This window comes from Cucurbita maxima, unplaced genomic scaffold, assembly GCF_002738345.1.
Source record: "Cucurbita maxima cultivar Rimu unplaced genomic scaffold, Cmax_1.0 Cma_Scf00011, whole genome shotgun sequence".
NCBI classification, from domain to species: domain Eukaryota; kingdom Viridiplantae; phylum Streptophyta; class Magnoliopsida; order Cucurbitales; family Cucurbitaceae; genus Cucurbita; species Cucurbita maxima.
This window is the reverse complement of record NW_019272027.1, coordinates 1,213,952-1,239,924: the sequence shown is the minus strand read 5'-3', so window position 1 is coordinate 1,239,924 and position 25,973 is coordinate 1,213,952. Positions and strand designations below refer to the sequence as shown.

At 38.0% G+C, this 25,973-nt stretch overlaps 2 protein-coding genes across 4 annotated transcripts; one reads left to right on the top strand and one right to left on the bottom strand.

Moving 5' to 3' along the window:
- Positions 1–369: 369 nt before the first annotated feature.
- LOC111485930 (presequence protease 1, chloroplastic/mitochondrial-like) lies at positions 370–18,138 on the bottom strand. The gene is made up of 19 exons (XM_023132904.1): positions 17,750–18,138; positions 17,374–17,557; positions 17,035–17,209; positions 16,800–16,932; positions 16,627–16,697; positions 15,892–15,975; positions 14,719–14,809; positions 7,356–7,876; positions 7,093–7,257; positions 6,782–7,000; positions 6,561–6,688; positions 4,956–5,145; positions 4,677–4,760; positions 4,496–4,593; positions 4,098–4,362; positions 3,864–4,026; positions 3,604–3,784; positions 2,708–2,779; positions 370–828 (listed from the first exon to the last, which is right to left on the bottom strand). The coding sequence occupies exons 1-19, from the start codon at positions 18,039–18,041 to the stop codon at positions 687–689; spliced, it is 3,258 nt and encodes a 1,085-aa protein (XP_022988672.1). The 5' UTR covers positions 18,042–18,138; the 3' UTR covers positions 370–686.
- Positions 18,139–20,670: 2,532 nt separating this feature from the next.
- Positions 20,671–25,385, top strand: LOC111486068. Of its 3 annotated transcripts, none has more exons than XM_023133073.1 (6): positions 20,671–20,862; positions 22,033–22,250; positions 22,334–22,592; positions 24,324–24,503; positions 24,598–24,753; positions 24,855–25,385. In XM_023133073.1, the coding sequence occupies exons 1-6, from the start codon at positions 20,833–20,835 to the stop codon at positions 25,026–25,028; spliced, it is 1,017 nt and encodes a 338-aa protein (XP_022988841.1). In that variant the 5' UTR covers positions 20,671–20,832; the 3' UTR covers positions 25,029–25,385. The 3 variants fall into 3 exon arrangements, with proteins under 3 accessions (XP_022988841.1, XP_022988840.1, XP_022988842.1); XM_023133072.1 differs by having other exon boundaries at positions 22,015–22,250; XM_023133074.1 differs by lacking the exon at positions 20,671–20,862 and adding an exon at positions 21,721–21,946.
- The last annotated feature ends 588 nt before the right edge of the window (positions 25,386–25,973 follow it).

The window sequence follows — 25,973 nt, the reverse complement described above, 5'->3', positions numbered from 1 at the left end:
AACAAAAAAAAAAAAAAAAAAACGACCCATTTTTTAGTTCTCGACTATAAATTCTTATAGTAATAAGGTAAGTTTTCAGTATCCTCTCCTTTACAATCGAGCAGCTTTCCCCCTCTCGTTTACAAAATCATGGGTGTGCAAGCATTGTTTGTTATCGCCCATTACCAAAAGAGGGGACAATGCAACGGCAAGAAAGATACGAAAGACGAGGGAGAACAAAAAAAATATTTTTTTTAATAAACATAATACTTAGCGATGATCTGAACGAAGAGACCAAAATGCAACTAAATCCAAAACTCCATCGCTAAATTGTTGAGAACAAAAACTCAAAAAGATTTAAATGAAAACCAGATGAACAATGAGAGCAAGTGAATGGAGAAGACGCAAGAATTAAATACATCACCATTCCTTCTGCTAACGCAACATTTAAGACTACAAAAAATTAACCCTTTTCAACCATCAAATCCCCATTTCCGTACACAAAAAATTACTTCCCGCTGCTCAAATATTAACTTTTTTTATCTCCTCCTATTCAATTTTTACTGAAATAGTGTAAAGTTTTGTTATTCATGCCAACCAGTATTGGAAAAATGATATCAATATGGCTGGGTACCTATTTTTTTTTCTCCTCTTTGTTGGTAGATTTTGGAAGTGGGGTTTTGCTGCAATGCAGCTTGGAGGGTATCTTAGAGGGCTTTCTTCACCTGGAAAAAGCTCGGGCGTTCGTCGTGTGCAACTTCGACATCTTCAGGAGATGCAACAGAAACTACCACGCCTTTGTTTCTGACTGCCTCGAGTGCGTCAGCAAAGTTCTTGAAGTCCTTCAAGCTGTTAGAAGAGATATGGACATAAATTGTCACGAGTATTGCAAAAGAGTACAGAATCAGTCCATGTAATTGAATACAAGATATCTGACATATACAAAGTAATTGCATTCATTAATTCTGTCCTTTAACTATGCTCTCAAGACCATCCTTCTTACGGTAAATAATGGATGAAGCAACCAGCTAGTAACTTCAAAAAACATGAAGTTAAACAATGTGTACGCACAAATCCTTTGTATTACAATTTGAAAGCTTCTATGTTATAGTAAAATTTGGTTCAAAGTAGTATTTCCGTCTACATTCCTTTTAATACTTATTCTACTATGCTTGTCAATAGCTCGACTTACCATGTATAAGATGTGAGATCTCATATTGGTTAGGGAGGAGAACGAAATATTCTTTATAAGAGTGTGGAAACTTCTCCCTAGCAGACGCATTTTAAAAACCTTGAGGGGAAGCCCGAAAGAAAAAACCCGAAAAGGAAAATATCTATTAGCGGTGGGCTTGGGTTGTAACAAACAGTACCAGAGCTAGACATTGGGTGATATGTCAGCGAGGAAGTTGAGTCCCGAAGGGGGTGGACACGAGGCAGTGTTCCAGCAAGGACGTTGGGCCTCGAAGGGGGGTCCCACATCGATTGGAGAAAGGAACGAGTGCCAGTGAGGACGTTAGCCCCGAAGGGGGTGGATTTTGCAAGATCCCATATCGATTGTGGAGGAAAACGAAGTATTCTTTATAAGGATGTAGAAACCTCTCCCTAACAGATGCATTTTAAAAACCTTTGAGGGGAAGCCCGAAAAAGAAAGCCCAAAGAGTACAACATCTACAAGTGGTGGGCTTGGGCTGTTACATAACATGTATCGACTTTAATCTTCCATTTTAGTTACCAAATTTTTTCGCATTGGATCTTAGTTTGTATGTGACTATTCTACCCCTTGTTAATTTTTTAATAGAAATAATCAGATAATAAAACCCAGAAACAGTATTGAAAGATAATTCAAAGAACTTGGAAAGGTCTCCCCTTTGAACAAGGGAGCCTTACACACTCTTCTAAACTAAATGGCAGATTCAGTTTGTGAGCAACAATTTTTCTACTAGCATCCTCTCCGATTAAAAGTAAACTCAGGCTATATAAATCCTCAATACAACTCAAGCCCACCGCTAGCAGATATTATCTTTTTTAGGCTCTCTTTCGGACTTCTCAAAGTTTTTAAAACGTGTCTACTAGAGAGAGGTTTCCACAACCTTGTAAAGAATGCTTTGTTTTCCTCTCCAACTGATGTGAGATCTCATATTAAGATTTCTAAAAATTAAGAAGCCGTACTTGCTCCTCAAACGCCCCTTGAAGAATGAGACCTACATGAGTATATTTGGGCAGTAGACTTGCTTAGACTTTAGAGGACTAACGCACTTGATGGAAAATTCCACACCCCTTATTTGATTCCAACGACAAGGATTCTATTTTCTGTCCTAAACTCAATTTTAACAATATAATTTAACAGAAATTCCTCAAAAAAATGGATCCAAAAAGAAACGATCATTAATAAATATATAAAAGAGAAAACGTTTAGTCCTAGAGGTATTCAAGGTAGGATAAAGAATCCCAAGTCTGGATGAGACTAAAAGGCGAAAATATTGAATCGAGGAGAATAGGATATTGACTATTTATGACTCGCAAATTCTGGTTGACAAACAAGAGTTGTAAAAAGCTCTAATGCCCACAGCTTGGCTAAAGATCGACTATCTTCATTGGCACGACAAATTAAAAGAATTTCGAAGTCAAAATAATGCCAAACTCATCATACTTCAGCACAACCAATCAGTTTTTCTGACTTTAACACCTTGCTTGCTAAAATAAACATTAGACAGTAGTCATTTTTTACCTCGTTGATAAAATCTCTTCCCTTCTCCTTTGCCTTTCTTCTTCCGTAATTCCCAATAAATACCGCAACAAGCTGAAGAGAAAATAAAAATAAAAATAAAATACAGATGGTGAATATAATTCGAACAAAATGATCATATAAAAGAGAGAGTGATATCCCACATTGGTTGGGGAGGAGAACGGAACACTTTATAAGGGTGTGGAAACCTTTCCCTAGCAGACGCGTTTTAAAGCCTTGAGGGGAAGCCCAAAAAGAAAAGCCTAAAGAGAACAATATCTGCTAGCGGTGGACCTAGGCCGTTACAAATAGTATCAAAGCCAGACACCGAACGATGTGTCAGCAAAGAGGTTGTTCCCCGAAGAGGAGTAGACACGAGGGGGTGTGCCAGTAAGGATGCTGGGCCTCGAATGGGGGTGGATTTTGTAGCGGTCCCACATCGATTGTAGAAAGGAACGAGTGCTAGGGAGGAAGTTGAACCCTGAAGGGGGATGGATTGTGATATCCTAAATTGGTTGGGGAGGAGAACGAAACACCATTTATAAGGGTGTGGAAACCTTTCCCTAGCAGACGCGTTTTAAAACTTTGAGGGGAAGCCCGAAAGGGAAAGCCCAAAGAGGACAATATCTGCTAGCGGTGGGCCTAGGCCATTCCAGAGATACAAAAAGGAACATTTCTTTCTCTGTTTTCCTGGATGCTATTTTTCGCAAGTTCCATCTTTTCTCTTATGAGATTTTTTTTTTTAAATAAAGTTCTTGTTATCTAAATATAACAAAATCTTCGATGCCACGTTTGAAGGTGAAAACTTAGCCAAGGACATTTAGAATTAACTAAACGATGCATTGCAAAGAACAGGCTGATTGTAGAATGAGAAGAAATAGGTAGGGGGTGCACCATACCTACTGTAACCTTTAGCATCAGGAAGCTGGTATGAATCAACATCTCCAATGGTTCCAATTATGGTTTTTGCTAGAGTATCTCCATCCAATTCCAATTCACGTAGAAAATCGACAGTTCCATCATATACATCAAGTGTCTTTAACAAATTCGGGTCACGATAAGATAAAAAGGAGAATACTCCTGCCAATGCAATTCAAATGGGGAAGATTACCAATTGGTATTTAATGAAATTGCAAAAGAGGGTAGCACAATCCTGTACCTGAATGAGTATCAAAATCACAAAACCCTCCATAAGCACCTCCACTTACTCTAACACGATCCCACAGCCAAGTATTACTAATGAACTTTGTTATAACATAGGCACTTCCATTAAGTTCATAGCCCGTTTCATATATGTTAGCTGCTTTTCCAACATAATTAACCTGGAGGAGGTAGCTATTAAGAAATAGTTGAGGAATAAAATGTGCAAAAATTGATATAAGCCTGCTCTAACCTGAGTCGGTACCACAATGGCTTCATTATCTGAAGAAAGCCGGGCATTCCAAGTGCTTCTTTGAATGAGAGGCTGGTTAGGAAGCAAATCAAGAAATTTTCCAATGAACTTCTCCGATTTTCTGAGATTTTTTCCATCAGCAGTAATATTGACGAGGCAATTTTTCCTTGAAAGTAAGGATTGGCGGATTTCCTCAAGTGATGATGAAATTTCAGCCCAGTTTTGATCAACTTTCTCTTCAAGAGTTTGTAGGAATTCCAGATAACTATACAATGAACAAAACAAGAACAGGAGGTTGAAATCATTTAGCTTTACGCACGAGAGACAGGCATTTCAACCGTATAGCACCAAAAAAGACGGAAAAAAAAAACCCCATGAAAATATAAAAAAATCCAAACCTGAGACCAGCCATTTGTTCAGAGATCCACCCTGCACTGGTCAATTTTGCATTCATCCTAGCAGCAGCAATTGCATGACCGCTACCTCTTAACCGATTCTGATAGATATCATATATACATTATACTTTACATTTCACAATTGTCGGTATGGGCATTTTAATCATTCATTTATTTAATTTACCTCCATTTCAGATTTGCTCTGAGATACAAACTGTTTAAAACGTTGCTGATCTGTAAACTGTACTTCTTGAAGAATGCAGTTCATCTACAGCATAGAAAGAAATGAACTCATTATATCAGGAAGCAGCTCACCTTGAATTGTAAATTAAAAATCAATACTAAAGAAAAATGGCTCAACTCCAACATAGTAAAAAACTGCACACCGTTGAAATGTAAAATAAAAGGACAAATTTGTTTGCAGATGCCATTCCACACATGTTTTGAAGTCATATTAACATACCAGGTTGAATAAGTCTTCAGCACACCCTGACATAGCCTTGCCTCTGACAATCATATGAGTGCATGCCTTGTCATCGCCACGTATAGATGATGTAAATGGATAAACTGATATCCCACCAGTTTTTCTTCCAATTAACTGATTAAGTTGCACAAAACTCGAGTCTTTTGTGCCCATCTCTAACAATGATTGACTGACAAAGAACATTTGGAGGTCAAAAACATAATACTCCATAGAATGGTAAAGGAACGTTGTGATTCGGATTAAACCACTCCAAAATTCTAATAAATGCTCAAGACCAGCTATACTTAAATGATTGATATCATCTATTAGACAATTGACAACCGAAAGCAGAGAGGAGCTAGTTTAAAACATTTATATATATTTTAACATTCATGGAGCACAAACAGAGTGCTCTGTTTATAATTTCTTTGTGACAGCAATTAAATAATCATTTCCCTCTTATTGATATAAATATAATGTGTTTCCCAAAGTCACAAGCTCAAAGATGAAAGTTCTTTTATCCTGGGCTTTGATTTTGAATCTCTTGCTACAATTGCAATATTTATATGAAGCTCTATTTTGAGGAGAAAACTGCAGTATTTAAATTTGAAGTTCTCTTATATTTTTCTTTGATCCTTGCAACAGTTCTGCATTACGTTCTTATGACCTTTCATTGCCTGCAAAACTCCTTCCTATGTTGGACTAGCTTACAAGATTTGAAGTTCAAATTGTTGATATCTATGTAAAACCTAGACTTGGTTATATCTATATTGTTACCTAATATCTAGGGATTTAATTAGCCTTTCTTTATTATAAAAGGCACATATATCTCTCTAAAAATCAAAAAGTGTGAGCAAGATAATTTATACTAGCAACATGGTATCAGAGTCATTCTATTTTGGGAGGTGTGATTAATCGGTGTAGCCTTCATAGCTACCGGTCTTCCACCTTGACCAAATTTATTCAGAGCCTTCATAACTACTGATCTTCCACCTTAACAAAATTTATTCAGAGCCTACATAGCTACCATTGAAGTCGTGTCTTGACGTTGAAGTCGTGGGATCAATATTGCACATAATCCTATCCCGTCCAAGTTGGGAATGGATGATATCTATTCCGCAGCTTGGAGGGAGTGTTGAAGGAATGACCTTATACCTATGTAAATCCTAGCCTTAATTATATCTATATTGTTACCTAATATCTAGAGATTTAGTTAGCCTTTCTTTATTATAAAAAACACATGTACCTCTTTGAAATTTAAGAAAGATGAGCAAGATAATTTATACTTGCTACACAAACTTTGGGTGATCTCTTTGTGCAGCATCTTCTAGCAAAATGCCCTAAAAAGGCCTAAATAATGTTTCTCACATCTGCCCTTTGAATTTCCTGAAGTGATCGCATAAATTAATAATTGCAACTTTGAGGATGCACCCTCGAACTCTTTAGTCATTGACCTTTTGTGAGATTCAAATTTAGAAATGCAAATGAAAAGTTATTGGTGAATTTGAGCATAATTTAATAGATAAGACACGGATTACTTTCCTCATGCCCGAAAATTTAAGCTATCAGCAATGACAAACAAACTAATGAAGTTCCACCACTTACCAAAATAAAGGTACCAAAGGAAGAAGCTCCTGCTTCAGTGAACTCATATCAAAAGCAGCTTCAGAATAAAGAACGTCATTTGTGAAGAGTTCATGTTGTAAAACGGTTACTCCATTGACATTCCCAATCTACAGGTAAGATTATATTAAAGACAAAGAGATTAGAAACTAAACCATAATGCAGATTATCCACTGAACTCAAATATGGATTGATGTGGTCACCTCAGTTGGAACGCGAATAGGTTCTTTAGGAATATCTTCAAGGCAAAGGCATGGAACACATTTTAAAGCTTCTGGTGGATCCGGTGTTTCCTGCTTCAGCCGTAATTCCTGTGTAGCACGTGCCAGTTCAGTGAGATCTTCTTCAGTCATGCTTTCTTTAACTTTCTGCAAGATTTCTTTTTCAGCTGCTTCGTCACGAGAATTTTTCTCTGGATCAGGCTGTCAAAGGAGGGGCACTATATAAATTAATAAAATCAAATGTACCAAAATGGCGAATTAAATTCTGAGGGAAAAAATCGAGTAGATTTTACCTGCATCTCAATAGTTACTCGATGAGCGTTGTTCAAGATGAATTTCTCTATCAACGGAGAAAAAACCGCTTGGGGTCCTTCTGCAGCTATTCTGGCTTTCAAGGCCTTCAGAGGCTCTTCGTACTTCAACGGTTCAAATGGATCCATATCATATATCCATTTACCCTGTTAATTTTAGTTTAAAAGAATTACAAAACCATCAAACTTCAAAAATGAATTTGATGATTAAAATAGGAAATAAACAGAGATGGTTATAAGCTTACAACGGATCGAAGCATAAGTGACAAGCCTCGAGGGAAAGATCCAGTGTTATTTTCCCGCAGGGAAAACTCAATGGTATTCATGGAAGCCTCTACTGCATCATTGTCGAAACCTTCCTCTGCTAATTTCTTAAAGTTACTTAGAATTAATTCTTCTACTTTTGGAATGTCATCATCCAAAACACCCTTCAATCCAAGACTAAACTGTGGTTGTAAGAGCTCATCTTCAATCCCACCACCAACAATGGCATCTCCTAGACCACTCTCCAGTAAGATTTTCCTCATGGGAGAAGCAGGAGTTCCCAGCATAAGATGGTCCAAAAACCCAAGGGCAAGCTCAGTTTCCAAGTCCAAGGGCTTTTCGGAAAGTAACCAATTAACGCAGACCATATGCATTTTCTTCAAATCACCTCCATCACCAGAAGGATACTTCTCAACAATCCTAACCGGTTCTGAGAATAGCCTTTGTTGCTCAATCTTAGACTGGTTTGAAACTGGACTTGCATCAAACATATCTAGATATTCTGTGATGGAAGCAGAGAGGTCACTAAACTAGTCAGAGCTTGATAAAATTCAAATCCAATAACAAAAAAAAGGATCAAATACAGCATCCACGTTAACCTTAGTTTTAATTTATAGTTCCCCTACTTCTTAGTGGACACTCTTGCCATTAATAAAGAATAGTAAACATCCATTGTAACAAATTAATAGTGATTGCATTCCTAAAGGTCCAAAACACAATTAGCCCAAGCCTGCTTAATGCATCTCAATCAAAATAGGCATTAAAACTCGACCCAAATTCATGTTTATCAATTAATATGACATGTAGAACTTTAAAAATATCATTTAATGTCACATACTAAAAAAAAGGAAAAAGAAAACCTTGTCACATTGGATCTACTTTATTCCTCAAAACGGCAAGGAAGTCTAATAAATTTTAGTCAAATTATAGATATGAAAATGAGAATCATTAGGACCATATCAAAAGTAAGGTTAATACATAAGATTAATATTGTAATCTAACCAAGAAAAATTATCATGTCATTAGATAAGATAAAGTATCATTAAGGAAAAAAACAATAAGAAAAGATCAACATGAATGAATGAAAATGAATTTTCTTTAAAAAAAAATTGTGTTATTGTTTCAAATTAATGAGAGCTTTGTGTGTACGAATGCATGAAGGTATCACACTATGTTTACGCACATTTTAAAAATAAAAACTAGATTTCATTAAAGGAAAGAAATAATCATGCTTTTTGGCAAGAAATAGATTTATTGGAAGCAGGAAATATTTAAAGGAAAAGGATATGTGTTTCAAAAAAAAAAAAAAATATATATATATATATATATATATATAATCGATGACGCGAAATCGCGTGATTTCCGGTGAGGCATTTCTTTTGTTAATAGAAACATATTATTTTCCTTGAGTTCCCCACACTTAAACCCTAGGGTATCTAAATAGTCGCTCTTTCCTTTGGTTGTCGTTGTGCGTTGTGCGCCTGTGAGAAATCTGAAAACGTTGGGAGGCTTCGAGTGTTCAGTGAGTTTTCTTGGGTAAGAGCTAACTAACACCGTGGTGTTGCATAACAAGGAGGGACAAACAAAACGGCAGCAAAAACGAACGTGACGGCGGTGGTCTCATCAGTAAACGGAAAAGGGAGTTTGCGATTAGGATTTCTTCGAGGTTCTCGGGTAAGGAAAACAAAGTGACAGATTGCGGGTCGGGTTTCTTCGTATACCCACGAACACGCACAGCCAACCCCACAGCCCTCTGTTTCGACCTCTGTCCCAGCCCACATTCAGACAAAGACTGCGGGCCGCGTTTACGTTCGGCCCAAGACCAGCGGATACAAAATCCGCGCCCAAAAGACACGCCTTCAGCTGTACCTTCAGCTTGTTGGCTCGATACCCTCGGCTTCGTCAACTCGGCTCCGTCAAATCTTGCGGCTCAGCTTGGCGGCTCAGTATACGTATAATATACCGATTCCAAGGTTTTCGGCCCTTCTGAAGTCGTTCCTACCCTTGTTTTAGCCATTTGAGGTCAGTATGACTCTTAATTGCCAAAACAGATTACGTTAGGAGCTTACCTTGATAATTAAACATAAGGTTTAGCTGGGTTACGTTATAAAAAGTCTCTAAGCATATAATGTGGTTTTTATAGAAAGTTAGGCATTGGAGTTAGCTTATCGAGAGTAAATTTCGGCCCAAACCAACGAGGTAAGTGACTTTACTGTTGGAGTTAGCTTACTGTTGTATGATGGTGCATGCTCTGTGGCCTTGGTATGCGCCCTATTTGTTGTGAAATGTCAATGTTATGTCATGTCTATGTGTTCGTATATTATCATGAATTGTTTACTACTTACGCATACAATCTATTACACTGTTTCCATGAAGTGAATTGATATGCTATCAATGCGATGGACGGAAGAACGTTGCTATGCATACACCTTGCTTAACTGAGTCATGCTATAGAACACGAAAAGGAAATGAAACGTAATATGTATTATGCCATGTAAGGTAAGTAATAGGACCTCAAGCATGTTTGTGTGTCATGTACATAGGGATACTTTCCCGTTGTGTTAGGATGGTACAGACGTGTACGTTCGATATTAATCTCGCTATGATATCATGTAGGTCTTTTCTTTTCCATGGTATCCGATGACGTGTAATACGTTGTGCCCGACCAAGCCAAGCCTAGGGGATTTGTATACGAGCCCGCCTCATGGGCCCATGTATACGTACGTGGGCCATGTGTGGAGAAGTACTACACATCCACCCTGTCCATGCTTGTGTGTCATGTACATAGGGATACTTCCCCGTTGTGTTATGATGGTACTTACGCGTACGTTCGATATTATGCTCGCTATGATATTATGCTCGCTATGATATCATGCAGGTCTTTTCTTTTTCGTGGTATCCGATGACGTGTAATACGTTGTGCTCGACAAAGTCAGGCCTAAGGGATTCGTATACGAGCCCGCCTCGTGGGCCCATGTATACGTACGTGGGTCGTGTGTGGAGAAGTACTACACATCCACCCTGTCTGGATAAAGCAAGGGCCTAAGGCCATGTAAAGTGAATGGAAGACAAGTCTCACTCATGTTTTGCATGTGTTTTGTATGCCTAACCCCAACCGTGGGGTGACTTACTGAGTATTTCATAAAATACTCAAGCCACGTGCTACCCTATTTTTCAGGTAAAGGCAAGGCTCCCATGCACGGTTGATAGTAGACGTTGGGAAGACCATGAAAGTTGGAAATGGGGCTTTATAGGACAGTAGATGTTTTTGTTGAGTTTTATCTTGAATAATAAACGTTTACATTTAATTTCTCTAGTTTTAGTTGTCAAATGATTTTCTGAGTTAGGTTGAATTTCGTGTTTTGAACTACATAGGTAAGATCATGCCGTTATTTTATATGAGCTTCCGCATTATGTGTTATGTATGCAGGTAATGTCACTAATTAGGTTAAGAAAAATTAGGGGCATTACAGTTGGTATTAGAGCCCTAAGTTATAGATCTTGTAGACTGGCCTACAATATAGGTCCAATGTACTTCCATGGTCCTCTAGTAAACACACCGTTACCGTCAGGTATGTCTTGTTAAGAATTAAAATTGTTTAGTCATTGGTGTATGCAGCAGGATAATTTGTGGTAAAGTATGGCGTAATGTTCATATTTTAAACGTTAGCAAGATCATGATATGACATGTGCTATGGGATGACTACGTTAAAGCTATGATTGTATGCATCTTTCGCTTGTATTGTTATGAATGTTATAGAACTTAATAGATAAGTATGTGACTTACAGTTACGTGCTTTGTTGAGATATGCCACCTAGAACTCGAGGAGGAGGTATTAGGGGACGACTCCCAATTAAGGGTAGAGGAAGGGGTGGAAGAGGACGAGGTCAAGAGTGCGAGGTCCATGGAAGAGCCTGATGTAGCTATGCCATTCCCACCACCAGCGATACCTCAAGCCGCACAAGATTCGACAGCTACTTTGGTGGACGCGTTGCAAATTGTTATACGAAACCTAATTGCTAAACAACAAGCTAAAGACTCATCATCTACCAAGGAAGCTAAGTGTTTGCGTGATTTCAAGAGTGACCCACAAACTTTCAGAGGAACTTCTGATGACCCGACAGTGGCATAGTTGTGGCTGAGTTCTATAGAGACCGTGTTGAGGCTGACCAACTGCCCTGAGGATCGGAAAGTGGAGTGCGTAGCGTTCATGCTGCTCAACTGTGGTGGTGTTCCACCCGTGAGATTATTAAACCTGGAGGGGGTGTAATCTCATGGGTAGAATTTAAAGAGGTTTTTGCTAAGGCGTACTATCCAGAGGACGTTCAAATCTGCAAACATCAATTGTTGACCCATTTGAGTCAGAGGGGGCGTTCGGTTACTGCTTAAGCCAGGGAGTTTTTCAGGCTGAAATGCTTCTCCCTGAAATTGGTGGACACTGACTACAAGGCAGTTCGACGGTTTGTGCTGAGGTTAGACAGGAAGATCCGTAATACTGTTGAGGCGATAGCGCTTACTACTTATGTTGCCGCCCTGAGAGCAGCAAGGGCCATGGAGAACCAATAGACATAGTGAATCCAGTCCATCGACAGAGAACAGAAACGACGTCGTGATCAGGATGACCATTGTGATTCATCTCCATCACCACCACCAAGACGACCAGATAGATAGCGCCGTGATTCTAGGCGGAGCCAACAGAGAAGGGAAAGCAGATCAGACGATAGGCCCAAGTGTAACGAGTGTAGGAAGAATCATTGGGGTCAGTGTTTGGCTCGTTCTGGAGTCTGTTTTCGATGTGGGAAGGAAGGTCACTTGTCCAAGGACTGTATGGCAGGTCGCACCAATGATGCCAGAAGTCAGCATATGCCATTACGCATATCGGATGTCCCCACTCAGAACAGTCCTCTAGCAAGGGCTTATGCCTCTACCAGCAAGGATACTAAAAACCCTGATGCGGCGGTGACAGGTACACTATTTGTTCTTGTTCACCTTGCTTTGACATTGTTTGACTCGAGATCTACGCCTTCTTTTATTTCTACTATTTTTGTTAGTTAAGCAAAAATTGTGTTAGAACCCTTGTGGCATGATTTCTTAGTAGGCATGACTTCCGACATCATTGATGCGACCTCCCTGACAGTCCTTGGCCAAGTGACCTTCCTTCCCACATTGAAAGCAGGCTCTAGAGCGAGCCAAACACTAACCTCCAGTGATTCTTCCCATACTCATTATACTTGAGCCTGTCATCTGATCTATTTTCCTTTCTCTACTGGCCCTGCCTAGAATCACAACGCTGTCAATCTGGTTGTCTTGGTGGCGGTGATGGAGACGAATCACGATGGTCATCTTGATAACGACGTCGTTTATGTCCCTTTGTCGATGGACGGGATTCACTATGTCTATCAGTTCCCTCCATGGCCCTTGCTGCTCTCAGGGCGACAGCATAAGTAGTAGGCGCTATCGCCTCAATAGTATTGCAGATCTTCCTGTCTAACCCCAGCACAAACCGTCGAACTGTCCTGTAGTCAGTGTCCACCAATTTCGGGGAGAAGCATTTCAGACTGGAAAACTCCCTGGCGTAAACAGTAACCGAACGCCCCTTCTGACTCAGATGGGTGAACTCTTCATGTTTGCGGATTTGAACGTCCTCTGGGCAATACACCTCAGCAAAAGCCTCTTTTAATTCTATCCACGAGATTACACCCCCTCCAGGTTTAATAATCTCACGGGTGGAACGCCACCAAAGTTAAGCATTGCCATGCAGCATGAACGTTACGACTCCACTTTCTGATCTTCAAGGCAGTTGGTCAGCCCGAACACGGTCTCTATAGAACTCAGCCACAACTGTGTCACCGGCGGGTCATCAAAAGTTCCCCTAAAAGTTTGTGGGTCACCCGTCTTGAAATCACGCAAGCACCTAGCTTCCCTGGTAGATGATGAGTCATTAGCTTGCTGATTAGCAGTTAGGTTTCGTATAACAATTTGCAATGTATCCACCAAATCAGCTGTCGAGTCTTGTGCGGCTTGAGGTATCGCTGGTGGCAGGAATGACATAGCTACATCAAGCTCTTCCACGAAGTCCTCACGCTCTGGAACTCGTCCTCTTCCACTCCTTCCTCTACCCGTAACTAGGGGTCGTCCCCTAATATCTCCTCCTTGAATTCTAGGTGGCATATCTATACAAAGCACACATAATTGCTAAGTCACATACCTGTCTATTAAGTTCTATAACATTCATAACAATATACATACCTGTCTATTAAGTTCTATAACATTCATAACAATACAAGCCAAAAATACATACAGTCATAGCTTTAACATAGTCATCCATAGTACACGCCATATCATGAATCCTGCTAATGTTTGAAATATGAACATCACGTCATACTTTACCAAGCACAAGTTAACATGCTGCATACATCAATGACTAAACAATTTTAATTCTTAACAAGACATACCTGACGGCAACCGTGCGTTTACTAGAGGACCATGGAAGTACGTTTGACCTATATCGTAGGCCAGTCTACAAGATCTATAACCTAGGGCTCTAATACCAATTGTAATGCCCCTAATTTTTCTTAACCTAATTAGTGACGTTACCTTGCATGCATAAGATATAATGCAGCTCATATAAAATAACTTTGAAAATAACGGCGGTCTTACATAAGTAGTTCAAAACACGAAATTCAACCTAACTTAGGAAATCATTTGACAACCAAAACTAGAGAAATTAAATGCAATGCAAACGTTTATTATTCAAGATAAAACTCAACAGAAACATCTACTTTCCTATAAAGCTCCCATTCCAACTTTCATGGCCTTCACAATGTCCACCGTCAACCATGCATGGGAGCCTTGCCTTTACCGGAAAAATAGGGTAGCACATGGCTACTCAGTAAGTCACCCCACTGTTGGGGTTAGGCATACAATACATATACAAAACACGTGTAAATCACATGCAATACATGAGTGGGACCTATCTTCCATTTACTCTCCATGGCCTAGAGACCTATCTTTCATTCACTCTACATGGCTTTAGGCCCTTACTTTATCTGAGGAGGGTATCTTCCATTCACTCTGCATGGCCCTAGGCCCTTGCTTTATCTGAGCAAGGTAGCTATGTAGTACTTCTCCACATACGGCCCATATCGAACGTACGCGTCCCATGACTTACCTTACATGGCATTGATATATAGTTGCAGAATATTATATCTTATTATATTTCAACTACAAGTTTGCACTTCATAAAAAACCTGAGTTTCAAGTACTACATTAAAATAAAAACAACAAAAGTTAATTGCCTTTATTTTAAAAAGAAAATATTAATATTATTTTCTATTAATTACCTTTGAGGACGCGTAGACGTTCAACTGGATTATCATCTCCATAAAACCAGATCCTTGCATTTCCTGGGTGGTAAAACTTACGGTGAAATTCCTGCAGACACGAAGAATAAGAAAACACAAAACAGAGAACATATAACTGAAAAGACCAACCAAACAGTAGTGAGAGAAATATGTGCGGTCAGAAATAAGGTTTATAGTTTAACTTCAATGTGAAATGTATCATATATATGTAAATGCACATTATTGATGAGAGAGTCCAATCCTTTTGGAATTTTAACCAACATATAGAGTTATCCTTGAATTTCGACTCTATAAAGCTAACTGAACGAACAAGTACAATAAATATTTGGTTCGTGCAAAAGAATAATTAAGGATTGATAAAATCCTACTCCAACTAAAAGATAAAAGATAACAAAAAAAAAAAATCAACACCCTTGGAACTGGAAATCTTCACAGTCGCCCTTGCTTTTCATACGGCTTAATGAACGTTATAAAGTTAAATTAAATTTCTTGAAAAAAGTACTTCATATTCCTTAAAAAGAATACTTCAAACTAGAATTAAAATAAATTATTTCTAATGAAAAATTAAAGAACTTAAAATGCCAATGTCCATTAATAACATAGGCTTTGTGATGCCCATCTTCCCTCATTCCATTACTGCATACCAAAAGCTCCTTTAATTACAAGTCTACAGATAATTGAGAGGATAATAAATAACTGAGGTCATCAATCAGCATAACATTTATGAAGAACGGATTTCTCTGCAGTTCTCTCTTGAGTAGTAAATTTGGAATTAAAATTTTACGTAGTTCGTACTATATTGTTCTTATATAAAATCTTATTTTACTCATCAAGATAAATATGTGCTTTATGCACACACATGCATAAATGTATGGGGAGAGGAAGAGAGAATAAACCTTAAAAAGATTAAAATAATCAGCTTTCAACAAATAACATGCACAAGACAACATGAAATCAACCCACAGGCCACATGAAAAGCATTTAACAAAAAAGATCTAGCCTCAGGATTTACATTTTTCAAGCTATTATCCAGGCAAGCGTTTCTATAAGCTCCCATCTATTATAATTCCTTTGTTCTTTCCGGTATTTTATTTTACAATCTCAAAATGTATTCTGTAATCAATTCCAATAAAAGAATGCTAAGAAAATAACCTTGAATTCCTCGAATGTAAGCTTGGGAATAACTCGTGGGTCTCCTCCACTGTCAACTCCATATGTATTGTCTGGGAAAAGAGCCTGCAAAACTTTAATCAATGAACAACCAGTGACATATACAACAAGGGACTTATTCTGGGAAAGATTGGAGAATTTCCCTTCTTTAAGGGCTCTTTGGTGTCTCAACATTAAAAAAATTATATGGCTCTTGTTCTGGGCAAGATTATAGAGATGTAAAATAGCAGCGATGCAATAAAGCATCAGAAACATGACAAACTGCAAAATGTACTCTCAATTTCTTTCATCTCCATCTGCCTGAAATCAAGCAGATACTAGCTGACCAAGCTTTTGAAAGATTGGTTTATCTATTTCTTATTTCACTTTATGTTTACTTTTGTGTGGTAGTTGAATTTCTGATGGGTAGCATTCTCCATTTATTTCCTATTCCAAATGTCTCCATAAAAAACATGTTGTACACGAGCATTATAGAGGTTTGTTCCATTATCCTTGATTACTCATGGGATTAGAGCCAGTATTCTAACGTTTCTTATCCCTTTTTTTCTTTCTTTTTTCAGCTTTTGATGATGGACTATTTACATAGGCAATGCTAACTCGATTAAAAAAAATTGAAATCTTCGAATCATGTAGACTTATAAACTGCATGAGCACAGGTTATAGAATTTGGGAGGGGAAAAAGAAAACCAGATTGAGATTACAACAAAAAGTTCTTGCCTGCTGAGTAACTCGTCCTAAGATATTGTCAGGCTGGGAGTAAACTCCTTTCATTTCATTGAACACCACCCCTAGCATTGAGAAAAGCTTTAGTAAAGAAAACTAATCAACATTCCTCTCATGGTAGTTCAGAGAATACTGCACCATGATGAGTATATGCAACAGGAAATTACCTTTATAAGATATGTCTTCTGATGGATCGTTTAGTTCATAATGCCAACCCTCCTGTTGAAACGTCTTAAAGTCCTCCACACACTTAGGAAAGAAGACCGCGTCCAAGTACACATCAACAAGATTATAAAAATCCTAAAGATTTACAAAGCCATTTTTCAGTCAGCTGAAAGCTGAACAATTTTCTCATCTCAACCACAACAATCTTATTTGTAACTCAGCATGTTCACTACTTACCTTTATATTTGTTGAAGCAACTGGGTAGCATGTCCTATCAGGATATGTAAATGCATTTAAGAATGTATGCAAGCTTCCTTTCAATAATTCAACAAATGGCTCCTTCACTGGATACTTCTTTGATCCACACAATACACTGTGTTCTAATATGTGTGGAATTCCAGTCGAATTGTTCCTGCGAAAGAATTATAACTTAGAGACACATCTCAAAATTTGATTAAATGGAAACAACTAAGAATAACATTACATGTCTTGGTTCTTTCATTTAATAGTTGGTTTTTCCTCAAAAAATTAGCAGCAAGTAATCAAACAGGAAAATCAAAACTAAAGTATACTCACGGTGGTGTACGGAATACAATCCCAAAGACCTTATTCTCATCATCATTTGACAAGGACATTACCTCCGCACCAGTCTTCTTATGTCTAAAAAGCACAGCTTTTGATTTGCACTCACCAATAAATTCCTCAGAGGCCTTCTCGAATCCAAGCTTCTCAGCAACCTCATCTGAAACTTCTGCAAACTCTACACTCAGAAAAACAAAAATCACTAAGTCCACTTATTGCAATCAACCATAGACTCAAGAAACACAAGCAGATTTCCAGCAAGTAATCAAACAGGAAATCAGAATCCAAGTGCGAAAATTCGAAATAGATAGTTTCAGGACTTGTGTAAGACACACGGAATCCAAAAACAGAACAGAAAGGAAACTGAAACCTGGAGGGGATTGCGCAGGGGAAGCAGCAACAGCACGCGGAGCCAGAGAGGAGAAATGTTTTCTGAAGTGAAACGAACCAGAAGGAGAGGAAGTAAGCAGTAATCTCCATTGACGACGAGGCGGCAATGAGCGTGTGGCGAGGCTGTGACTGAGACGGTGTAATTTCCTCGGAACAAAGGAGGAAGATGGCGATAATGCAGAGCGACACAAGTTGTAAGGTGAACGGAGAAAGATTCTATTGTAAACCAAAGAGGAGCAGGTGAGAGAACGAAGGAGAACAGATTTCTCCATTGAAGGACTTCGATGAAGGATCAAAGAGAGATGGAAATGGGGTTTAATGAGCTGAGGGCGTAAAGGATGGGAGGTTTAGGAGTGGCGATCAAACTCGGCTGACAAAATTATTCGTGAATTTCTATAGGGAATTAATTAGTTCTTAAACTAAAAAAATAAAAACTATATAATTTTATCTGCATCAAAAAGAATTCACCATTAAGCGGGAACCCCACCGCCCCCACATAATATAAATATATTAAAAAAATTATATATATATATATTTTTTTTTTTTTTTTAATTATTATTATTATTAAAAAATAATTTAGTTAATAGTGAGCCTCAAACCTATTTTTTTAAAAAAATTAATTGTTAAAGACTTAATATTAAAATTTAAATTTTTAGAAATTATGGAAGTGGAATATTATATATATATAATGTTTGCTTTATGAAATATATGGATTGTTTAGGGTTTTAGTTTACAAATTTTTAATAAAGATCCTATGTAAAAATGAAAACTTTAAAATAACTATTTTTTAAGGAATAATAAACCGAACAAATTAACAGTAGAGAACCTGATCTTAGAATTTGGCGAGGATGATGAATATTGAAATAGATGGAGGGGATGAGAATGGAGAATATTTCCTGTGGATATCTCTAGTCTTGTCCTTGTAGATAAGACATTATGCATGTTGTCTACGAGTTGTAGGTGTTGTTGACTTTCTTAATTTCTCAAACAACTTGGAGATCACCTATGTGTTGGCAATACCTCGTTAATATCAAACAGAAATTTGCAGGGTTACATATAACTCACGACACGAAAAAACTCACTCACTAATAATATCAAGAAATCGTTTATGAGATGAGAGATCGAACAGAACTACAACTATAGAGCATACTAATCTATCCCAACCTTATTATGATATCAAATTGTTGACATTCTATAGAAATACCGCTTGTTTTGCACTACTCAAACTTCAACCCCTCTTATTCTTACTTAATCAACAACTTAAGCCCAAATGAATTACTGCAAATGAACCCACATCTCAACGCACAACTATATATTTTCGAATTGAATTTTCTATGTCTGACCACACTGTTGGGGTCTAGGAATGTAAACACATACAATCATGAATAGAGACCTATCATTTAAAACCATAGAATTTCAGGTGGCCTCCAATTTGAACAAATTGGATATGAAGTACTTCCCTACACACGGCCTACACGTGCAAACGTGGGACTACTAGGCGGGCTCGCACACCCCTTGGCCCTATGTCATAATTATACTCTTGCAATAGTGGGATAACAATTGTACAACACTTGTTCTAATCAAGCAAACAACTCAGCCGTGAGAAATTCAGACATCATGGACAACGTCAACGTATGTTCGGCGCTCGAGTCACGTTATGAAAAAAAGTTTAGAAAACGTGAGTGATGAATTACATTTGAAAACAGTTTGAATAACGGAAGAAAGTAACGTTATATGACTATAAGCAGATTAAGAAATATCACGGTTTAAAAATAACATATAACTCAGGGTAGGAAGAAGTGACAACTAGTCATATTCCCATATACTACATTTTGGGACATTTTAGGCCTTGGACAAGCATGACCGTGACACCCTACATGGTCGGGCTAGTTGGCTATAGCCGGACGTCCAGAGGTACAACGACCGTCATGTTCATGCCAAACATGATAGTCGTCATCATCATCATCATCATAGTGTACGCGTCCATACTCATCATAAAAGAGAAAGTATCCCAATGTAAATGAACATACAATATGCATGAGGTCCTTATACTTTTCATTTTAAACCATTCATGTAACACAATCTCATACATTCCTCACATATTATCCTAGGTAACATGCATGCATAAGCTTTCATACATTACATCATTCATAGCATTACTTAGGCTTTGTGCATAAAGAAACTCTTCATTGTCATACATGTCATAGCATGTCATACATTTCATTGCCAAACACACTCATGTCATAGTGCAACATGACATCTCATATATACATATCATCGTAACATGACACATCATCGTAACATGTCATATCATCCTAACGTATCATATCATCATACATCTCATGTCATCATAACACATCACATCATCATAGCATAGCATAACATCATAACATATCACTTCATCATAGCATATTCTATTTTTTTTTTGAATTATACATACTAATTTTATAATTAATGGCCTTCTATTTTATATATATATAGACGAAAAATAATTGTATCTCAAATGGAAAAATAGTTGTTATAAAATTACATTAAAAAATGTATTATATACAAGAAATAAAAATTAAATTAAAAAGAACCAATTAAAAATGTATATTAATTTTATTACATTAAAATTAATGAGAGTACAAACACTATATATCATAATAGAAATAGAAAAAAAAAAGAAACTAATTAATTATAAAAATAATCATAATATTTGAAAATTACTTTGAAAACTAATATTAAAAAGCCACCAATCTTAGCTCTCCTTTTGAATTAGAAAAGGGAGGAGAGAGAATCAAAACGCTGTCGTTTAGTGATGATGTAAAGGGAAGAACCAGACCAAATAGGAAAGGCTAATCATTTTGTTTTTTTTTTTTTTAATAATAAAAAAAAATTACCCTTTTTTCTAAATTTTCTCTTTCTTTGTTGTATTTTTGTCCCCTTCTTTTTCTCTCCCTTTTCATTACATTTTTTTTTTCCTTTTTCCAGTTATGAGAGGAGAGCAGAGTCGCAGAAAGAAAACAAATAGAAGGAAACAAGATTCTCATCCTCCTCAAATGCCCTTTTACCCTCTTAACAATGGCGGACGATCCCTTTCTCTTCACTCAGGTATTTCTTCAATACTCCTTTTTAACACTCATGTTTTTCTTATCTTTTTCCTGCGTTTTTAGCGCGTTTTGTTTTTTTGTTTTAATTTTTTCTCTAATCTTTATCATCTGAAAACTCTCTGATCTCCGTGTTCATTAAACTACCTTCTATTCCTGAAATTTTCGGTTTGATTTTGTCTTTGCATTCCAGCTCGAACTGAATCCAACTCTGATTTCCAGTTCTATTCTTTTTTCATGTTCTTTTCTATGTTTCTGTTCGAGTTCGTGAGATCAATGCTTCTCTTTGTAGAAACAAAGAAATAGTTCTCTCTCTGCATGTGGATTTGTTCAATCCTAGGATCGTTTTGAGTGATTCTCTGTGGACCATTTTAGCTGTGATAGTTAATTCTTATTTAATCTTTGATATCTGAAGTTTGGGAGCTGAATTTGTTTGTCGAATTTCTGATTAATAGGCTATAGCTTTTGATTCACACAGCTTTTCATAATGGCAAGAAATCCTTATTGAATATTGAAACCCAATTTTGTAAGGTCTAGCGTGAACATGTTCAATCCTAGGTCTTTTTTATTAATTCTATGTTGACCCTAGTGGCTATGGTAGTTGATTTTTATTCTATCTTTTATATCTGATGTGAGATCCTACATCAGTTGGAGAGGAAAACAAATCATTCTTTATAAGGGCGTAGAAACCTCTCACTAGCGAGCAGACTCATTTTAAAAACCTTGAGGGGAAGCTCGAAAGGGAAAGCTCAAAAGGACAATATCTGTTAGCGATGGGCTTGAGTTGTTACAAATGGTATTAGAGCCAGACACCTGGCAATGTGTCAGTGAGGAGGTTGAGCCCTGAAAGGGGTGGACACGAGGCAGTGTGTCAGCAAGGTGATGGATTGGGGGTCCCACATCGATTGGAGAAGGGAACGAGTGGGACCCCACATCCATCACCTTGCGAGCACACCGCCCACCCCTTTCGGAGCTCAACCTCCTCGTTGGTACATTGCTCGGTGTCTGGCTCTGATACCATTTGTAACAGCCCAAGGTGATGGACGCTTGGGTTGTTACATCTGAAGTTTGGGAGATGAATTTGTCTGGTCGGTCTAATCTCTGATTCTGATTAATAGGCTGTAGCTTTTGCATAAATTTCTTTTCATAATGGCAGGAAGCTTTTATTTTAAAGGTTCCTAAGAAATCTCCATTGATGCTAAGGATGATCGTGTTGGTCTTTGCCATGGTCTGTGGTGTATTTATGTGCTCCGTTTGTCTCAAACAAATTAGCACCAAATCGAAGGTTGGGTTTCTGAAAGTCCAGGTTATTGAAATGCCATGTTCAAAGCCTTGGATTGATCCTTCGGACGTTCCTTTTGTGCACTTTCCTAAACCTATAACATATAGCAGGTAAAGTAGATATCCATTTTTTGTTTGACTTGGAAATAAAATTGATTAGATTGATGAGTCTTGGACTTTTTGCACGTTTTCAGGGCTGAATGTGCTTGCCACCCGGTTCGATTTTTTGCCATTTTGTCAATGCAGAGATCAGGGAGTGGTTGGTTTGAGACATTATTGAATAATCATACTAACATAAGCTCCAATGGAGAGATATTCTCTGTTAAAGTTAGGAGAAGCAATGTTTCAACCATTGTTGAAACGTTGGATAAAGTTTACGATCTTGATTGGTTTAGTAGCGCTTCGAAAAATGAGTGCACCGCTGCTGTTGGTCTTAAGTGGATGCTTAATCAGGTAAGAACTGTATTCATTTTATCATTTTACTGTGAAGCTCATGGATTTATGCTATTATCACTGGTGTTGCATGATACGTTCATCATTGTGATATATTAACTATATGTTCGTTCATTTCACTAAAAGATTATTCCATTTTGGCTAGCTTCCAATTCCAATTCCAATTTGATTTATGATGCCTCGCATTATGAATGGGCCTAATAGCCCAAGCCCACCTCTAGCAAATATTATATGCTTGGCCCGTTATGTAAAGCCGTCCGCCTTATAGTTTTAAAATGCGTCTGCAGAGGCTTCCACACCCTTATAAGGAATGTTTCATTTTCCTCTCCAATCAATGTAGGATCTCACAATCCACCCCTTGGGGACCAGTGTCTTCATTCGCATACCGCTCAGTGTCTGGCTCTGATACCATTTGTAACAGCCCAAGCCCACCGCTAACAAATATTGTTTGTTTTGGCTCGTTATATATCGTCGGGCTTCCACACCCTTCTAAGGAATGTTTCATTTTCCTCTCCAATCAATGTAGGACCTCATAATCCACTCCCTTGGGGACCAGTGTCTTCGTTCGCATACGGCCTAGTGTCTTGCTCTGATACCATTTGTAACAGCCCAAGCCCATTGCTAACAAATATTGTTTGTTTTGGCTCATTATGTATCGCCGTCAGCATCATGATTTTAAAATGTGTCTGCTAGAGAAAGGTTTTCTCTCCCTTATAAGGATTGTTTTGTTCCTCTCTCCAAGCCATGTGAGATCTCACAGTCCACCCCCTTAGGGGCCAGTGTTCTCGCTAGTAAACCGCTCGATGTCTGGCTCTGATCGCACCACTAACAAATATTGTTTGCTTTGACCTGTTACATATCGCCGTCAGCCTCATGGTTTTTAAACACGTCTGCTAGAGAGAGGTTTTTGTACTCTTATAAGGAATGTTTCGTTCCCCTCTCCGACCAATGTGAGATCTCACAATCCACCCCTCTTGGGGGCCATTGTCCTTTCTGGCACACCGCCCGGTGTCTGGCTCTGATTTGTAATAGCCCAAACCCACCGCTAACAAATACTGTCTGCTTTGGCCTATTATGTATCACTGTTAGCCTCACGGTTTTAAAACGTTTCTACTAGAGAGAGAATTTCACACCTTTATAAAGAATGTTTCGTTTTCCTCTCCAACTAACGTGGGACCTCACACCATTCATCTTTTTGTTAACCTGTAAATGTTGTAACCTATGACAATGGGGTAGATGAATGTTACATTCATTCTTTCATTGTTTATCTTGTAGAGAGTTTCATTTGCCATTTTTATTGTTATATGTAAGGATTACGCTTTTGTATATGCACGATTCTTTTGTACGGAGTCTTTATTCCTAAATCTCCTTAAATCAACATGTGCAACTACTTATTTGCTGCATTGTTCTAAGAGACTAAACGCTTTACTTTGATTATGTTACTTATCATATCAGTATTAGTTTTTTGCTCATGGGATTAAGTTTTTGATTCGCTTCATTAAGTGTTCTTCGAGATACATGTATTACCCTCATGTTTTCCTCTAATTTTCTAAGAACTAAATGTCAAGTTCTTTGAATGTGTTGGTGGATCATGTATATGCATGCTGTGTTTATATTTATTGAGGGGGACCAATCTTTCCTGATGCTATCACGAACTGAGATATATGGCTAATCAACTCCTGATCGTGTCGGCGAAAAATAACTTTGTTGCAACTTGCACAATTCGTGTAGGGGTTGATGCAGCACCATGTCGAAATAGTTGAATACTTCAAACGTCGCGGGGTATCTGCCATTTTCCTGTTCCGAAGAAACCTTCTACGTAGAATGATCTCAGTACTTGCAAATTCTTACGATCGAGACGCCAAGCTGTTGAATGGAACCCACAAGTCTCATGTGCATTCACATCATGAGGTTTTGCTCTTTATCAATCTCATTCAATATCTTATTTTTCCTTAATCAGTTTGAAACTCAAGGAAGGTCTGAGCTTGTTATAGAAATGTTTCAGGCTGAGATACTCGCAAAATACAAGCCCGTAATCAATGCCACTCTGTTGATACCCAATTTGAATAAAGTAGAAGAAACAACAGCCAAAGCCTTGGAGTACTTCAAGAGCACCCGACACATCGTTTTATATTACGAAGATGTAGTTAGGAACCGCACTGTAAGATGCCACTACTCGAACACGCAACCCTGAACCGTGTTCGTGTCTGATCCTTGTGTTTTGAGAGAGCATTTTCTTACCAAAAACTTGTGTGGTTGCAGAAATTAAGAGATCTTCAAGACTTTCTGAAGGTTCCACAGAGGGAGTTAAAGAGTCGTCAGGTGAAGATACACCAAGGTTCATTGTCGAACCAGATCGAGAACTGGGAAGATGTCCAGAAGACGGTACAAGGTAGCCGATACGAGAGTTTATTACACGCAGATTACCGGAAGTAACGATAGAAACTTGAGAGAAGCTAGCAGCTGTATATAGCATCATCGTATCATTTTGTGCCGTAAGTAATCACAGCCTACAGGAGGAGGAATAGAGCCATTCTTCCCTGTTGCAATTTTGGCATTGCTTTTAGAGCTTTATTGTGTCTTGATTCTCTTCCTTATTCTTTTAATGTTTTTAATGTGAGATCCCTCGAAGTGGAGAACGAAACCCTTTAATAGGGTGTAGAAACTTCTCCGTAGCATAGGTATTTTAAAATTTTTTAGGGGAACCCTGTAAAGGAAAACCTAAAGAGGACAATATTTGCTAGCAGTGGACTTGGGTTGCTACAATTAACCTCATCTTTTCTCTTTTGCGTTCAACATTGTTAACCCAATTTCTTTCGGTATGAAATTTAGGCTTTTTTTTTTCACCGGCTCTTGGAGCCGAAGTTTATTTACTTTTTTGATTAATTTGTTTTTTATCATTTCCCTCTTCTCTCACAAATTTCTCGCATAGCTCATTTGCTCGTGTTCTCGTGTTAACCCTTGCGGGCATCATTAACAATGACAATAGGTTCAACTCACGGTCTGTTACTATTAATATAGATTAACTTGTGAAAAGAAAAGAGTTACGTATGAAAAATAGAGACTAGTGCCTAATCATGATCTCTAAAGTTTTCCAACTCGTCTACACCGTCATCACCTTAGAAATTAACGAGCCCAAAAATTAAAACTTAAAGGTCTTCATTGCCTTTTTTGAGCCAATTACCAGTCCATTTTGTTGATTATAAATGCCACCCCTAGAAGTGGCTCGAGTTTGCATCTCTCACTCGCTTCTCGGTCAAAGACTTCCTTGAGTGCAAGTTTTTGTTTACTCTAAAGAGTTTTGACTTTCCCTATGTTTTGTTGGAGTTTTCCAAGATATTCTCATTAACTTCTTCCTATTTTCTCTATTCATGCTTATTT

Coding starts and splice junctions, on each gene's coding strand:
- LOC111485930 (XM_023132904.1), bottom strand. CDS start 18,041: ATGGAGAAATCTGTTCTCCTTCGTTCTCTCACCTGCTCCTCTTTGGTT. Junction 16,933..17,034: donor TTGCTTCAACAAATATAAAG/GTAAGTAGTGAA, acceptor GTAAATCTTTAG/GATTTTTATAATCTTGTTGA. Junction 7,877..14,718: donor ACGTCTACGCGTCCTCAAAG/GTAATTAATAGA, acceptor CTTCCATCACAG/AATATCTAGATATGTTTGAT.
- LOC111486068 (XM_023133072.1), top strand. CDS start 20,833: ATGGCGGACGATCCCTTTCTCTTCACTCAG. Junction 20,863..22,014: donor ATCCCTTTCTCTTCACTCAG/GTATTTCTTCAA, acceptor TCATAATGGCAG/GAAGCTTTTATTTTAAAGGT. Junction 22,251..22,333: donor AAACCTATAACATATAGCAG/GTAAAGTAGATA, acceptor GCACGTTTTCAG/GGCTGAATGTGCTTGCCACC.